The sequence below is a fragment of the Acanthopagrus latus genome, chromosome 16 (genome assembly GCF_904848185.1).
Source record: "Acanthopagrus latus isolate v.2019 chromosome 16, fAcaLat1.1, whole genome shotgun sequence".
Taxonomy (NCBI): Eukaryota; Metazoa; Chordata; class Actinopteri; order Spariformes; family Sparidae; genus Acanthopagrus; species Acanthopagrus latus.
Window position 1 is genome coordinate 4,416,257 of NC_051054.1, and position 17,239 is coordinate 4,433,495.

The following is a 17,239-nucleotide window of genomic DNA, read 5'->3' on the forward strand; positions in this document are numbered from 1 at the left end:
CAATTGTAGCAGCTTGAAAGTACAAATATCCAATGAGTTTCATAGCTGTGTCTCCAGGTGACCGCTGGTACCAGTAAATTAACCTGAAGTCTGTTTTATCATGGCTGCAGAAAATCTGCACTCTGTCACCAGGTTTTGTGATAAAATCAGCTGGAGACTGACGGACATCGACACCCAGACAAACACCTGGACAGAGAGAAAAAAAATATAGAAGTCATTCAGGTAAAATGAAACAATTTCCACATTCATAGCAGCTAGTTGTTGCTAAAAAATTTTTACCTGACAGGCAACAGAAAAAGACAAAAAACATCATTTCAATAAAAATAAAAGTTACTCAGAAGCATTCAGATAACATGTCCAAACTACATGTGGCCGAGGTTTGAAAAGAAAAGTGGAGTGAAGATGTGACAGCAGACATCACATAGAGCAGCTGTCTGGGAGGAGCCTGTTCAGGCTCTGATTCAAAACCATATGTGTTGATAAAAGTTGGTTGAGAGTTTTTGTATTAAGGAGAGGGGATCTGCAGTCACTGTGCATCACTGGCTGCACAGTAATACACTGCACTGTGCTCAGGGGCCTTCAGGTTGTATATGAACAGAGAGCCGTTCTTTGCTGTCGTTCCGCTCATATCACCAGTGATGTTAAAATCTTCTCTGAAAGACTCTTCATATTCTCTGTTGTTGTGTAATACATGACCGATGCGTTTCAGAGCTCGGTCTCCGGGGGATTTCTGGTACCACTGCATGAGATAAAAATCGGTCTTTTTGTGGCTGCAGACGAGCTGGACTTTGTCTCCAGGTCTCCCGATGAGAGCTGGAGGAGTTTGGTGGACTTCAACACCCAGACAAACACCTGGAAAGACAGAAAATGAATTAACTATGTAGAGACTGTGGATGAAGTGAATGAATAAAGTGATTACCAATGAGCCAGGAAAGAAAGAATAGTGCAGGCATGTTGACCTCCTCTTCTGAATGAACACTGAATGGTTCTGGCTCTGGTTCTGGTTCCCTCCTCTATAATCTATAACCAGTCACCAAATGTCTCAGAGGTGCATGTGTAGAGCTGAAGACAATTTCTGGGGCTTCAGCTCCACCTACTGGAAAGATATAGAAAAGTCCACGTTTGTCAAAAAAGCAGCTGTAGAAAAGAAAATTGAATTCACATGTGGGTCTCCATGAGAATGTATGCTGTACTGTCAATAAACACATGCAATTAGAATCTCTTGTGTCTTGAGAACAAACATTGATTTTGCAGCCTCTGCAGCCACACTGAATGTCTGAAGCTCCTCGTATATCTGATCCGGATGAGAGGGAAGACCAACATTGGTTAGACTGGTTTAATAACAGGTGTGAGGGGCTGTAACACTGAGGTTTTTGTATGGGGGAGCAGTGATATGTAGCACTGTGTTGACTAGCAGCACAGAAGTAAACTGCACTGCTGTTCAGTCTGAGTTCTTCGGTCGTTAACGTGCAGTTCTTGTCTTTGTTTGCACTTCCTTCCATCTTCACATTCGCTCCATCTTCAGGATATTCATCATTTAAACTCATGTATCCGAGAAGCTGCATCTGTGTGTTCTTTGACAGCTTGTACCAGAAGATGCGGTTGTAGTCTTGAATGCTGTGTGAACAGCTGATTTTGGCTCTTTCTCCTTGTTTGACGAACATTTCTGGAGGAGTCTGGTGGACTTTATCACTGGAACCTGTTAAAAACGTACAGAAATACATGGCAAACAATTTACAATGAAATACACAAATACACGTCCTTTGTTTGAATCTCTGACCTTAAATGTCTCCAGCAACCTGACAGTTAACTGTAAAATATCATTGAAATAAGACTTTAAATTACCTGAAACCAGTATCACATTAAAGGTTATACAGAGGAAAATGATCATGATGTGTTTTCTGACTGAATCTTGTGTTCTCCCTCACAGTGTATTCTGATTATTTCTCCCTCCTCTCAGGGAAAAAACTTTTTAAAGTGGGTGGTGTCTTAGTGTTTCCTCTTGCTTTTTTTCACGTGTGTAGCCGAGTAAATCTTTTTTTTTTTAAGTCACGTGTGAAAGACTTTTTTCTTTTTTTTACTTTCACATGAAAAAAGAAATTGCTGCAGATGTGCAGTATATTAGTGCTTTTGAAAACCCATCAATAACCCTTATCACCACTTTCATGACTATTTCATTACAGACAGTAAACAGCTTGTTTTTTTTTTACAATAATTAACAAGATCTATTATTTATTTTTTTTGCGATAATAAATCTGGAGCCAGAGTGAGACGGTCCTGATGCTGAGTGAGTGAACTGACTAAAGAGGATTTGGTTTGACTTGTCACTGTTATCATTTCTCCTGTACACTCTGCACGCAAATTGCAAACTTTGCAAAAACAAACACAGCGCATATAGCAGGATTAAGTACATACATTATTTATATAGATCAAAAATCAAAGAGCACCACCCTGGCTTGAATAGACACAATAGATGCAGTATTTGGTTAATGTTAATATTGCCACCTTATGCCACAGTTAAAGTCTGATTTGTATTGTTCATTTAAACTATGCGCTTTAATATATAAAGTAATACATATTTTGAGCTGACCATCATCAGCCACACTTGAACTGAGAGCAGATTAATAATATTGATCCTGTTGTAATAAGTCACTGCAGATGTACTGAATGTATGAAGCTCCTGTTTTCAGTTTTGCATAGCTGCACATAAGAAACCTCCTATTATCATATCTGATTTGGATGAGAGGGAAGACCAACAGTGGTTACACTGGCTCATTCCAGGTGTGAGAGACTGAAAGCTGTAATGATGTGTAGTGAGGAGGTTTTTGTACAGAGGATCAGTGATATGTAGCACTGTGTAATCTAGCAGCACAGAAGTAAACTGCACTGCTGCTCAGTTTGAGTCCTTCAATTGTTAATGTGCAGTTTTCACCTTTCTTTGCACTGCCTTCTATCCTCACACCTGCTCCATCCTCTATAGTTGGACTAACATACATGTATCCCAGTAACTGAAGTTGTATGTTTGTCTGCTTGTACCAGAGGATTTGATCGAAAGTTGAAGAGGTGTGGAAACAGTTGATTTTGGCTTCTTCTCCTGGTTGTTTGAACATATCAGCTGGACTCTGGTGGACTTGGTCACTGAGAGACAAACCTGGTGAAAATGCCAAAAACAAGACATGGTAAAATGTAGTTACAGCTGAAAGTGATGTAATATAAACAGATGTTGTTAAAAGCTTTCGATGATGTTACCTGAAACCAGAACATTGTTCAAATGAATGCTTAGGAATATGAGGATCATGTTGTCTTTTGTGTTTGGTAATAACTGTATTGATATGAAAGGTATTGTCAGTCTGTCAGTAGTTATGCTGATTATTTCCAGCCTCCTCTGTGAGTAGACCCTCCTATCAGCAAACCAACATGAAGGCTTGAGGTGGGTGGTGTCATGTGACTGGGAGGTTTTTGTACAGAGGATCAGTGATATGTAGCACTGTGTTAACTAGCAGCACAGAAGTAAACTGCACTGCTGCTCAGTTTGAGTCCTTCAATTGTTAATGTGCAGTTTTGGTCCGAGTTTGCACTGCCTGCTATCTTCACACCTGCTCCATCCTCTGGATATCCATTATTGACATTCATGTATCCCAGGAACTGCAGTTGTCCATTTGTCTGCTTGTACCAGAGGATTTGACGATATGTTGAAATGGTGTGCAAACAGTTGATTTTTGCTTCTTCTCCTGGTTGTTTGAACATATCAGCTGGACTCTGGTGGACTTGGTCACTGAGAGACAAACCTGTTGAAAATACCAAAAACAAGACATGGTAAAGTGTTGTTACAGCTGAAAGAAATAAACTATGAAAAAATGTTGTTAAAACTCTTAATGACATTACCTGAAACCAGAACATTGTTCAAATGAATGCTTAGGAATATGAGGATCATGTTGTCTTTTGTGTTTGGTAATAACTGTATTGATATGAAAGGTATTGTCAGTCTGTCAGTAGTTATACTGATTATTTCCAGCCTCCTCTGTGAGTAGACCCTCCTATCAGCAAACCAACATGAAGGCTTGAGGTGGGTGGTGTCATGTGACTGGGAGGTTTTTGTACAGAGGATCAGTGATATGTAGCACTGTGTTAACTAGCAGCACAGAAGTAAACTGCACTGCTGCTCAGTTTGAGTCCTTCAATTGTTAATGTGCAGTTCTTGTCTTTGTTTGCATTCCCTTCTATCTTCACAGTCTCTTCCACTCCAGTTTTCTCAGGAGATCCACTGTCTCCAAGCATGTATCCCAGGAATTCTAGTTGTCTCTTTGTCTGCTTGTACCAGAGGATTCTATCATAGTCTTGAATACTGTGGGAACAGGTTATTTTGGCTGTTTCTTGAGGTTTGTAGAACATCTGGTCTGGAATCTGTCTGATCTGGTCACTTAGAGAGGAACCTGTGTATAAGGCATCAACAGAAAAAATCAGGAATCTTGAAGTGTAACTGATTTTAACAGAAAAAGAACAAACATCAGACATTTCATTTCATTACCTGAAACCATGATAAAATTCAAGGTGATGCAGCAGACGGTGATCAACATGTTGCGTTTTCTGACTGAATTTTAAACTCAGTCTTGTTTCTGCTGCTGTTTTCATCACTATCCATGCATGTATGCTGATGATTCCCTCCTAATATTATGTAAGTGAGTCCTCCAATCACAAAACCAAGGTTGGTGGTGGAGGAGTGAAGAAAACGTCCAAGTCCCTCCTCTTAGAGATGCACTGAGCTGCTCATCACATCCACTAAATCGTGTTGTTAAAGTGGACAGAAAAGAAAAGATGACATATCAACAGATCTGTGGAGAAACACTGCACCCTAACGGATGAAATAAGAATCTAACTGCCTGGTGGTGAACCAGCTGTCTGATGTCAAACATTCACAGTGTGGTTAGTTTTTTCTTCATGTGGTGATTTGTGTTATTGTGTAACCTGCTGTGTCTGAGGAGGTTTTTGTATAAGAAGGAGGATTTCTGTACCACTGTGCTCTACTGGCACCACAGAAATACACTGCGCTGTCTTCAGATCGACTCTTTGCAATCTTCAGACTTGACAGACTTCCCCCGTTACCGGTGATTTCGCAAAAGTCTTTAAATTGATCTTCAACCTCCTCAGATGTAAAACGTACATAGCCAATTAGAGCCATATCTTTTTTTCCAGCAGACTGTTTGTACCACTGGATCATCTTAAAATCAGTGTTTGAATGGTTGCAGGTCATCAGGACTTCTTCTCCAGCATGTTTGATCAGGGCAGTGGGAGTCTGTTGGACACTGTTTTTTGAGAGTTCTGCAAGAGACATTTAAAATAAACAGATTTAGTGACAAAAATCAAATGTACCAAGCATATTAAGTAAGGATTCAATGAAATTTTACCTGTTAAACAGAACGGCAGAGCTGCTAAATGTAAGAGGAGTCTAATCATGATGGTAACAGACGATGACTGCAAACAGAAGAGAGCTGCCTGATTATTTCCAGCCTCCTCTGTGAGTAGACCCTCCTATCAGCAAACCAACATGAAGGCTTGAGGTGGGTGGTGTCATGTGATTGGGAGGTTTTTGTACAGAGGATCAGTGATATGTAGCACTGTGTTAACTAGCAGCACAGAAGTAAACTGCACTGCTGCTCAGTTTGAGTCCTTCAATTGTTAATGTGCAGTTTTCATCTTTCTTTGCACTGCCTTCTATCCTCACACCTGCTCCATCCTCTGTAGTTGGACTAACATACATGTATCCCAGGAACTGAAGTTGTATGTTTGTCTGCTTGTACCAGAGGATTTGATTAAAGGTTGAAGAGGTGTGAAAACAGTTGATTTTTGCTTCTTCTCCTGGTTGTTTGAACATATCAGCTGGACTCTGGTGGACTTGGTCACTGAGAGACAAACCTGTTGGAAATATGAGAAATGTGAAGTTTATTTATCGCGACAATGATTAGAAATAATATACTATAAACACATGTTAAAAACTCTTGATGACATTACCTGAAACCAGAACATTGTTCAAATGAATGCTTAGGAATATGAGGATCATGTTGTCTTTTGTGTTTGGTAATAACTGTATTGATATGAAAGGTATTGTCAGTCTGTCAGTAGTTATACTGATTATTTCCAGCCTCCTCTGTGAGTAGACCCTCCTATCAGCAAAACCAAACATGAAGGCTTGAGGTGGGTGGTGTCATGTGATTGGGAGGTTTTTGAACAGAGGATCAGTGATATGTAGCACTGTGTTAACTAGCAGCACAGAAGTAAACTGCACTGCTGCTCAGTTTGAGTCCTTCAATTGTTAATGTGCAGTTCTTGTCTTTGTTTGCATCCCCTTCTATCTTCACAGTCTCTTCCACTCCAGGTTTTTCAAGAGAAGCACTTTGTTCAACCATGTATCCCAGTAACTGTAGCTGTCTGTTCTTTGACGTCTTGTACCAAAAGATTTGATTATAGCTTTGAATACTGTGCGAACAGGTTATTTTGGCTGTTTCTTGAGGTTTGTAGAACATCTGGGCTGGAATCTGTTTGACTTCGTTACTTGGAGAAGAACCTGTGTAAAAGGCATCAACAGAACAAATCAGGATTCACTCACTTATTAATGATGAATGGAAACAAGTGCAAGAAACTGTCCCGTCTTTCATTTCTTAGAACAGTGATGTTTTCATTGACTCTCCAGTTGTAAATGAACTGAGCAGAAAAATAAACATCTGACATTTCATTTCATTACCTGAAACCATGATAACATTCAAGGTGATGCAGCAGACGGCGATCAACATGTTGTGTTTTCTGACTGAATTTAAACTCAGTCTTGTTTCTGCTGCTGTTTTCATCACTATCCATGCATGTATGCTGATGATTCCCTCCTAATTTTATGAAAGTAAGTCCTCCAATAAGAGAACCAAGATGGGTGATGGAGGTGTGAAGAAAACGTCCAAGTCCCTCCTCTTAGAGATGCACTGAACTGCTCATCACATCCACTAAATCTTGTAGTTAAAGTGGACAGAAAAGAAAAGATGACATATCAACAGATCTGTGGAGAAACACTGCACCCTAACGGATAAAATAAGAATCTAACTGCCTGGTGGTGAACCAGCTGTCTGATATCAAACATTCACAGTGTGGTTAGTTTTTGCTTCATGTGGTGATTTTTGTTATTGTGTAACCTGCTGTGTCTGAGGAGGTTTTTGTAGAAGAAGGAGGATTTCTGTACCACTGTGCTCTACTGGCACCACAGAAATACACTGCGCTGTCTTCAGATCGACTCTTTGCAATCTTCAGACTTGACAGACTTCCCCCGTTACCGGTGATTTCACAAAAGTCTTTAAATTGATCTTCAATTTCAGACGTGACAAGTACATAACCAATTAGAGCCATATCTTTTTTTCCAGCAGACTGTTTGTACCACTGCATCATGTTAAAATTAGTGTTTGAATGGTTGCAGGTCATCAGGACTTCTTCTCCAGCATGTTTGATCAGGGCAGTGGGAGTCTGTTGAACACTGTTTTTTGAGAGTTCTGCAAGAGACATTTAAAAGATAACAGCTTTAGTGACATAAAGAAAATGTACTAAGCATATTAAGTAAGGATTTAATGGAATTTTACCTGTTAAACAGAACGGCAGAGCTGCTAAATGTAAGAGGAGTCTAATCATGATGGTAACAGACGATGACTGCAAACAGAAGAGAGCTGCCTGATTATTTCCAGCCTCCTCTGTGAGTAGACCCTCCTATCAGCAAACCAACATGGAGGCTTGAGGTGGGTGGTGTCATGTGATTGGGAGGTTTTTGTACAGAGGATCAGTGATATGTAGCACTGTGTTAACTAGCAGCACAGAAGTAAACTGCACTGCTGCTCAGTTTGAGTCCTTCAATTGTTAATGTGCAGTTCTTGTCTTTGTTTGCATTCCCTTCTATCTTCACAGTCTCTTCCACTCCAGTTTTTTCAGGAGATCCACTGTCTCCAACCATGTACCCCAGGAACTGTAGCTGTCTGTTTGTCTGCTTGTACCAGAGGATTCGATTAAAAGTTGAAGAGGTGTGTAAACAGTTGATTTTGGCTTCTTCTCCTGCTTGTTTGAACACATCAGCTGGAGTCTGGTGGACTTGGTCACTTAAAGACAAACCTGCTGAAAATACGAGAAATGCAAAGTTTATTTACTGCGACAATGACTGAAAATAATATACTATAAACACATGTTAAAAACTCTTAATGACATTACCTGAGACCAGAATAGTGTTCAAATGAATGCTTAGGAATATGAGGATCATGTTGTCTTTTGTGTTTGGTAATAACTGTATTGATATGAAAGGTATTGTCAGTCTGTCAGTAGTTATGCTGATTATTTCCAGCCTCCTCTGTGAGTAGACCCTCCTATCAGCAAACCAACATGAAGGCTTGAGGTGGGTGGTGTCATGTGATTGGGAGGTTTTTGTACAGAGGATCAGTGATATGTAGCACTGTGTTAACTAGCAGCACAGAAGTAAACTGCACTGCTGCTCAGTTTGAGTCCTTCAATTGTTAATGTGCAGTTCTTGTCTTTGTTTGCATTCCCTTCTATCTTCACAGTCTCTTCCACTCCAGTTTTCTCTGGAAACTCACTGTCTCCAAGCATGTATCCCAGTAACTGTAGCTGTCTGTTCTTAGACACCTTGTACCAAAGGATTACATTATAGTCTTGAATACTGTGGGAACAGGTTATTTTGGCTGTTTCTTGAGGTTTGTAGAACATCTGGTCTGGAATCTGTTTGACTTGGTCACTTGGAGAGGAACCTGTGTAAAAGGCATCAACAGAACAAAATCAGAAATTTCGAGTTGTAAACAATTTTACAGAAAAAGAACAAACATCAGACATTTCATTTCATTACCTGAAACCAGTATAACATTCAAGGTGATGCAGCAGACGGCGATCAACATGTTGTGCTTTCTGACTGAATTTAAACTCAGTCTTGTTTCTGCTGCTGTTTTCATCACTATCCATGCATGTATGCTGATGATTCCCTCCTAATATTATGTATGTAAGTCCTCCAATAAGAGAACCAAGTTTTGAAGGAGGTGGAGGAGTGAAGAAAACGTCCAAGTCCCTCCTCTTAGAGATGCACTTAGCTGCTCATCACATCCACTAAATCTTGTTGTTAAAGTGGACAGAAAAGAAAAGATGACATATCAACAGATCTGTGGAGAAACACTGCACCCTAACGGATAAAATAAGAATCTAACTGCCTGGTGGTGAACCAGCTGTCTGATATCAAACATTCACAGTGTGGTTAGTTTTTTCTTCATGTGGTGATTTGTGTTATTGTGTAACTTGCTGTGTCTGAGGAGGTTTTTGTATAAGAAGGAGGATTTCTGTACCACTGTGCTCTACTGGCACCACAGAAATACACTGCGCTGTCTTCAGATCGACTCTTTGCAATCTTCAGACTTGACAGACTTTGTCCATTACCGGTGATTTCACAAAAGTCTTTAAATTGATCTTCAATTTCAGACGTGACAAGCACATAACCAATTAGAGCCATATCTTTTTTTCCAGCAGACTGTTTGTACCATTGAATCCTGTTAAAATCAGTGTTTGAATGGTTGCAGGTCATCAGGACTTCTTCTCCAGCATGTTTGATCAGGGCAGTGGGAGTCTGTTGAACACTATTTTTTGAGAGTTCTGCAAGAGACGTTTAAAATAAACAGATTTAGTGACAAAAATCAAATGTACCAAGCATATTAAGTAAGGATTTAATGGAATTTTACCTGTTAAACAGAACGGCAGAGCTGCTAAATGTAAGAGGAGTCTAATCATGATGGTAACAGACGATGACTGCAAACAGAAGAGAGCTGCCTGATTATTTCCAGCCTCCTCTGTGAGTAGACCCTCCTATCAGCAAACCAACATGAAGGCTTGAGGTGGGTGGTGTCATGTGATTGGGAGGTTTTTGTACAGAGGATCAGTGATATGTAGCACTGTGTTAACTAGCAGCACAGAAGTAAACTGCACTGCTGCTCAGTTTGAGTCCTTCAATTGTTAATGTGCAGTTCTTGTCTTTGTTTGCATTCCCTTCTATCTTCACACCTGCTCCATCCTCTGGATATCCAGTATTAACATTCATGTATCCCAGAAACTGCAGTTGTCTGTTTGTCTGCTTGTACCAGAGGATTGAAATGGTGTGCAAACAGTTGATTTTTGCTTCTTCTCCTGGTTGTTTGAACATATCAGCTGGACTCTGGTGGACTTGGTCACTTAAAGACAAACCTGTTGAAAATACCAAAAACAAGACACGTTGAAATGTAGCTACAGCTGAAAGTAATAAACTATAAACAGATGTTGTTAAAAACGTTAAATGATATTACCTGAAACCAGAATAGTGTTCAAATGAATGCTTAGGAATATGAGGATCATGTTGTCTTTTGTGTTTGGTAATAACTGTATTGATATGAAAGGTATTGTCAGTCTGTCAGTAGTTATACTGATTATTTCCAGCCTCCTCTGTGAGTAGACCCTCCTATCAGCAAACCAACATGAAGGCTTGAGGTGGGTGGTGTCATGTGATTGGGAGGTTTTTGTACAGAGGATCAGTGATATGTAGCACTGTGTTAACTAGCAGCACAGAAGTAAACTGCACTGCTGCTCAGTTTGAGTCCTTCAATTGTTAATGTGCAGTTTTGGTCTTTCTCTGCACCACCTTCTATTTTCACATCCGCTCCACTCTCTGGATATCCCTTATTAATATTCATATATCCCAGAAACTGTAGTTGTATGTTTGTCTGCTTGTACCAGAGGATTCGGTCATAGGCTGAAATGGTGTGCAAACAGTTGATTTTGGCTTCTTCTCCTGGTTGTTTGAAGATATCACCTGGAGTCTGGTGGACTTGGTCACTGAGAGACAAACCTGTTGAAAATACCCAAAACAAGACATGGTAAGATGTCGTTACAGCTGAAAGAAATAAACTATGAAAAAATGTTGTTAAAAGTCTTAATGACATTACCTGAAACCAGAACATTGTTCAAATGAATGCTTAGGAATATGAGGATCATGTTGTCTTTTGTGTTTGGTAATAACTGTATTGATATGAAAGGTATTGTCAGTCTGTCAGTAGTTATACTGATTATTTCCAGCCTCCTCTGTGAGTAGACCCTCCTATCAGCAAACCAACATGAAGGCTTGAGGTGGGTGGTGTCATGTGATTGGGAGGTTTTTGTACAGAGGATCAGTGATATGTAGCACTGTGTTAACTAGCAGCACAGAAGTAAACTGCACTGCTGCTCAGTTTGAGTCCTTCAATTGTTAATGTGCAGTTTTTGTCCGAGTTTGCACTGCCTGTTATCTTCACACCTGCTCCATCCTCTGGATATCCATTATTGACATTCATGTATCCCAGGAACTGCAGTTGTCTGTTTGTCTGCTTGTACCAGAGGATTCGATCAAAAGAAGAAGAGGTGTGAAAACAGTTGATTTTTGCTTCTTCTCCTGGTTGTTTGAACATATCAGCTGGACTCTGGTGGACTTGGTCACTGAGAGACAAACCTGTTGAAAATACCAAAAACAAGACATGGTAAAGTGTTGTTACAGCTGAAAGAAATAAACTATGAAAAAATGTTGTTAAAACTCTTAATGACATTACCTGAAACCAGAACATTGTTCAAATGAATGCTTAGGAATATGAGGATCATGTTGTCTTTTGTGTTTGGTAATAACTGTATTGATATGAAAGGTATTGTCAGTCTGTCAGTAGTTATACTGATTATTTCCAGCCTCCTCTGTGAGTAGACCCTCCTATCAGCAAACCAACATGAAGGCTTGAGGTGGGTGATGTCATGTGATTGGGAGGTTTTTGTACAGAGGATCAGTGATATGTAGCACTGTGTTAACTAGCAGCACAGAAGTAAACTGCACTGCTGCTCAGTTTGAGTCCTTCAATTGTTAATGTGCAGTTCTTGTCTTTGTTTGCATTCCCTTCTATCTTCACAGTCTCTTCCACTCCAGTTTTCTCTGGAAACTCACTGTCTCCAAACATGTATCCCAGTAACTGTAGCTGTCTGTTTGTTGACGTCTTGTACCAAAGGATTTGATCGTAGTTTTGAATACTGTGGGAACAGGTTATTTTGGCTGTTTCTTGAGGTTTGTAGAACATCTGGTCTGGAATCTGTTTGACTTGGTCACTTAGAGAGGAACCTGTGTAAAAGGCATCAACAGAACAAATCAGAAATTTCGAATTGTAAACAATTTTACAGAAAAAGAACAAACATGTTTCATTTCATTACCTGAAACCATGATAACATTCAAGGTTATGAAGCAGACGGCGATCAACATGTTGTGTTTTCTGCCTGTATTTAAACTCAGTCTTGTTTCTGCTGCTGTTTTCATCACTATCCATGCATGTATGCTGATGATTCCCTCCTAATTTCATGTACGTAAGTCCTCCAATCAGAAAACCAAGTTGGTTGGTGGAGGTGTGAAGAAAATGTGCAAGTCCCTCCTCTTAGAAACACACTGAGCTGCTCATCACATCCACTAAATCTTGTAGTTAAAGTGGACAGAAAAGAAAAGATGACATATCAACAGATCTGTGGAGAAACACTGCACCCTAACGGATGAAATAAGAATCTAACTGCCTGGTGGTGAACCAGCTGTCTGATTGCATTCTTTCTTTTCTATATATATATATATTCACCAGGATTCTATTCATAAAAGCAATAAAACGAGAAAAAACTAAGAGTTCAATGCTTTTCATAAGTACTTTATCAGGGTAAAGTGTTGCATAGCTGCACATAAGAAACCTCCTATTATCATATCTGATTTGGATGAGAGGGAAGACCAACATTGGTTACACTGGCTTATTGCAGGTGTGAGAGACTGAAAGCTGTAATGATGTGTAGTGAGGAGGTTTTTGTACAGAGGATCAGTGATATGTAGCACTGTGTTAACTAGCAGCACAGAAGTAAACTGCACTGCTGCTCAGTTTGAGTCCTTCAATTGTTAATGTGCAGTTTTTGTCTTTGTTTGCATTCCCTTCTATCTTCACAGTCTCTTCCACTCCAGTTTTTTCAGGAGATGCACTGTCTCCAAACATGTATCCCAGGAACTGTAGCTGTCTGTTTGTCTGCTTGTACCAGAGGATTTGATTAAATGTTGAAGAGGTGTGTAAACAGTTGATTTTGGCTTCTTCTCCTGGTTGTTTGAACATATCAGCTGGACTCTGGTGGACTTGGTCACTTAAAGACAAACCTGTTGAAAATGCCAAAAAAAAGACACGTTGAAATGTAGTTACAGCTGAAAGTGATGTGCTATAAAAAGATGTTGTTAAAAACTCTTAATGACATTACCTGAAACCAGAATAGTGTTCAAATGAATGCTTAGGAATATGAGGATCATGTTGTCTTTTGTGTTTGGTAATAACTGTATTGATATGAAAGGTATTGTCAGTCTGTCAGTAGTTATGCTGATTATTTCCAGCCTCCTCTGTGAGTAGACCCTCCTATCAGCAAACCAACATGAAGGCTTGAGGTGGGTGGTGTCATGTGATTGGGAGGTTTTTGTACAGAGGATCAGTGATATGTAGCACTGTGTTAACTAGCAGCACAGAAGTAAACTGCACTGCTGCTCAGTTTGAGTCCTTCAATTGTTAATGTGCAGTTCTTGTCTTTGTTTGCATTCCCTTCTATCTTCACAGTCTCTTCCACTCCAGTTTTTTCAGGAGATCCACTGTCTCCAACCATGTATCCCAGGAACTGCAGTTGTCTGTTTGTCTGCTTGTACCAGAGGATTCGATCAAAAGAAGAAGAGGTGTGTAAACAGTTGATTTTGGCTTCTTCTCCTGGTTGTTTGAACATATCAGCTGGACTCTGGTGGACTTGGTCACTTAAAGACAAACCTGTTGAAAATATGAGAAATGCAAAGTTTATTTACTGCGACAATGACTGAAAATAATATACTATAAACACATGTTAAAAACTCTTAATGTCATTACCTGAAACCAGAATAGTGTTCAAATGAATGCTTAGGAATATGAGGATCATGTTGTCTTTTGCGTTTGGTAATAACTGTATTGATATGAAAGGTATTGTCAGTCTGTCAGTAGTTATGCTGATCATTTCCAGCCTCCTCTGTGAGTAGACCCTCCTATCAGCAAACCAACATGGAAGCTTGAGGTGGGTGGTGTCATGTGACTGGGAGGTTTTTGTACAGAGGATCAGTGATATGTAGCACTGTGTTAACTAGCAGCACAGAAGTAAACTGCACTGCTGCTCAGTTTGAGTCCTTCAATTGTTAATGTGCAGTTCTTGTCTTTGTTTGCATTCCCTTCTATCTTCACAGTCTCTTCCACTCCAGTTTTCTCAGGAAACACACTGTCTCCAAACATGTATCCCAGTAACTGTAGCTGTCTGTTTGTTGACGTCTTGTACCAAAGGATTTGATCGTAGCTTTGAATACTGTGGGAACAGGTTATTTTGGCTGTTTCTAGTGGATTGTAGAACATCTGGTCTGGAATCTGTCTGATCTGGTCACTTAGAGAGGAACCTGTGTAAAAGGCATCAACAGAACAAAATCAGGAACATTGAAGTGTAACTGATCTTAACAAAAAAAGAACAAACATCAGACATTTCATTTCATTACCTGAAACCAGTATAACATTCAAGGTGATGCAGCAGACGGCGATCAACATGTTGTGCTTTCTGACTGAATTTTAAACTCAGTCTTGTTTCTGCTGCTGTTTTCATCACTATCCATGCATGTATGCTGATGATTCCCTCCTAATATTATGTATGTAAGTCCTCCAATAAGAGAACCAAGTTTTGAAGGAGGTGGAGGTGTGAAGAAAACATCCAAGTCCCTCCTCTTAGAGACGCACTGAGCTGCTCATCACATCCACTAAATCTTGTTGTTAAAGTGGACAGAAAAGAAAAGATGACATATCAACAGATCTGTGGAGAAACACTGCACCCTAACGGATAAAATAAGAATCTAACTGCCTGGTGGTGAACCAGCTGTCTGATGTCAAACATTCACAGTGTGGTTTGTCTTTTCTTCATGTGGTGATTTGTTTTATTGTGTAAGCTGCTGTGTCTGAGGAGGTTTTTGTATAAGAAGGAGGATTTCTGTACCACTGTGCTCTACTGGCACCACAGAAATACACTGCGCTGTCTTCAGATCGACTCTTTGCAATCTTCAGACTTGACAGACTTTGTCCGTTACCGGTGATTTCACAAAAGTCTTTAAAATGATCTTCAACCTCCTCAGAAGTGTAACGTACATAGCCAACTAGAGCCATATCATTTCTCCCAGCAGACTGTTTGTACCACTGCATCATAACAAAATCAGTGTTTGAATGGTTGCAGGTCATCAGGACTTCTTCTCCAGCATGTTTGATCAGGGCAGTGGGAGTCTGTTGGACACTGTTTTTTGAGAGTTCTGCAAGAGACGTTTAAAATAAACAGATTTAGTGACAAAGAAAATGTATTAAGCATATTAAGTTAGGATTTAATGGAATTTTACCTGTTAAACAGAACGGCAGAGCTGCTAAATGTAAGAGGAGTCTAATCATGATGGTAACAGACGATGACTGCAAACAGAAGAGAGCTGCCTGATTATTTCCAGCCTCCTCTGTGAGTAGACCCTCCTATCAGCAAACCAACATGGAGGCTTGAGGTGGGTGGTGTCATGTGACTGGGAGGTTTTTGTACAGAGGATCAGTGATATGTAGCACTGTGTTAACTAGCAGCACAGAAGTAAACTGCACTGCTGCTCAGTTTGAGTCCTTCAATTGTTAATGTGCAGTTTTGGTCCGGGATTGCACTGCCTGTTATCTTCACACCTGCTCCATCCTCTGGATATCCAGTATTAACATTCATGTATCCCAGAAACTGTAGTTGTCTGTTTGTCTGCTTGTACCAGAGGATTTGATTATATGTTGAAATGGTGTGCAAACAGTTGATTTTGGCTTCTTCTCCTGGTTGTTTGAACATATCAGCTGGACTCTGGTGGACTTGGTCACTGAGAGACAAACCTGTTGAAAATACGAGAAATGCAAAGTTTATTTACTGCGACAATGACTGAAAATAATATACCAGAAACACATGTTAAAAACTCTTAATGACATTACCTGAAACCAGAACATTGTTCAAATGAATGCTTAGGAATATGAGGATCATGTTGTCTTTTGTGTTTGGTAATAACTGTATTGATATGAAAGGTATTGTCAGTCTGTCAGTAGTTATACTGATTATTTCCAGCCTCCTCTGTGAGTAGACCCTCCTATCAGCAAACCAACATGAAGGCTTGAGGTGGGTGATGTCATGTGATTGGGAGGTTTTTGTACAGAGGATCAGTGATATGTAGCACTGTGTTAACTAGCAGCACAGAAGTAAACTGCACTGCTGCTCAGTTTGAGTCCTTCAATTGTTAATGTGCAGTTCTTGTCTTTGTTTGCATTCCCTTCTATCTTCACAGTCTCTTCCACTCCAGTTTTCTCTGGAAACTCACTGTCTCCAAACATGTATCCCAGTAACTGTAGCTGTCTGTTCGCTGATGTCTTGTACCAAAGGATTACATTATAGTCTTGAATACTGTGGGAACAGGTTATTTTGGCTGTTTCTTGAGGTTTGTAGAACATCTGGGCTGGAATCTGTTTGACTTGGTTACTTGGAGAGGAATCTGTGTAAAAGGCATCAACAGAACAAAATCAGAAATTTCTAGTTGTAAACAATTTTACAGAAAAAGAACAAACATGTTTCATTTCATTACCTGAAACCATGATAACATTCAAGGTTATGAAGCAGACGGCGATCAACATCTTGTGTTTTCTGACTGAATTTAAACTCAGTCTTGTTTCTGCTGCTGTTTTCATCACTATCCATGCATGTATGCTGATGATTCCCTCCTAATATCATGTATGTAAGTCCTCCAATAAGAGAACCAAGTTGTGAAGGAGGTGGAGGTGTGAAGGAAACGTCCAAGTCCCTCCTCTTAGAGACGCACTGAACTGCTCATCACATCCACTAAATCTTGTTGTTAAAGTGGACAGAAAAGAAAAGATGACATATCAACAGATCTGTGGAGAAACACTGCACCCTAACGGATAAAATAAGAATCTAACTGCCTGGTGGTGAACCAGCTGTCTGATATCAAACATTCACAGTGTGGTTTGTCTTTTCTTCATGTGGTGATTTGTGTAATTGTGTAAGCTGCTGTGTCTGAGGAGGTTTTTGTATAAGAAGGAGGATTTCTGTACCACTGTGCTCT

The 17,239-nt window shown here is 39.9% G+C and overlaps 2 protein-coding genes, 3 long non-coding RNA genes and 1 gene segment (V, D, J or C); 1 reads left to right on the plus strand and 5 right to left on the minus strand.

Moving 5' to 3' along the window:
• The window catches only part of ahi1 (Abelson helper integration site 1), a 95,045-nt gene that overhangs the window by 20,244 nt on the left and 57,562 nt on the right, over positions 1-17,239 (plus strand). The gene's annotated exons all lie outside the window — the stretch shown is intronic.
• Positions 527-17,059, minus strand: LOC119004910. The gene is made up of 4 exons (XM_037072240.1): positions 16,742-17,059; positions 16,481-16,651; positions 2,855-3,151; positions 527-852 (listed from the first exon to the last, which is right to left on the minus strand). Exons 1-4 carry the CDS (start codon positions 16,842-16,844, stop codon positions 527-529), a joined length of 897 nt encoding a protein of 298 aa, XP_036928135.1. The 5' UTR covers positions 16,845-17,059.
• Positions 3,967-4,662, minus strand: LOC119004456. The segment is given in 2 exon segments: positions 3,967-4,433; positions 4,529-4,662. Coding segments are annotated over 2 exon segments (354 nt in total).
• On the minus strand, positions 6,422-7,760 carry LOC119004464. Its single transcript, XR_005070205.1, has 3 exons — positions 7,614-7,760; positions 6,740-7,526; positions 6,422-6,562 (listed from the first exon to the last, which is right to left on the minus strand). It is a non-coding gene; the product is annotated as an uncharacterized LOC119004464 (long non-coding RNA).
• LOC119004461 lies at positions 8,659-16,310 on the minus strand. Of its 2 annotated transcripts, none has more exons than XR_005070201.1 (4): positions 16,101-16,310; positions 15,813-16,004; positions 12,262-12,517; positions 8,659-8,780 (listed from the first exon to the last, which is right to left on the minus strand). It is a non-coding gene; the product is annotated as an uncharacterized LOC119004461 (long non-coding RNA). The 2 variants fall into 2 exon arrangements; XR_005070202.1 differs by lacking the exon at positions 8,659-8,780 and adding an exon at positions 12,046-12,172.
• Positions 13,672-15,003, minus strand: LOC119004463. The gene is made up of 3 exons (XR_005070204.1): positions 14,615-15,003; positions 13,968-14,518; positions 13,672-13,871 (listed from the first exon to the last, which is right to left on the minus strand). It is a non-coding gene; the product is annotated as an uncharacterized LOC119004463 (long non-coding RNA).

Bases quoted from the DNA above. Each gene is read 5' to 3' on its own strand.
- LOC119004910 (XM_037072240.1), bottom strand. From the start codon at position 16,844: ATGAAAACAGCAGCAGAAACAAGACTGAGTTTAAATTCAGTCAGAAAA. The intron at 3,152-16,480 runs GTGAGTTTCCAG...CATTTTCACCAG, and splicing joins GGGATACATGTTTGGAGACA to GTTTGTCTCTCAGTGACCAA. The intron at 853-2,854 runs GTGCTACATATC...CTGTCTTTCCAG, and splicing joins CTGTGCTGCTAGATTACACA to GTGTTTGTCTGGGTGTTGAA.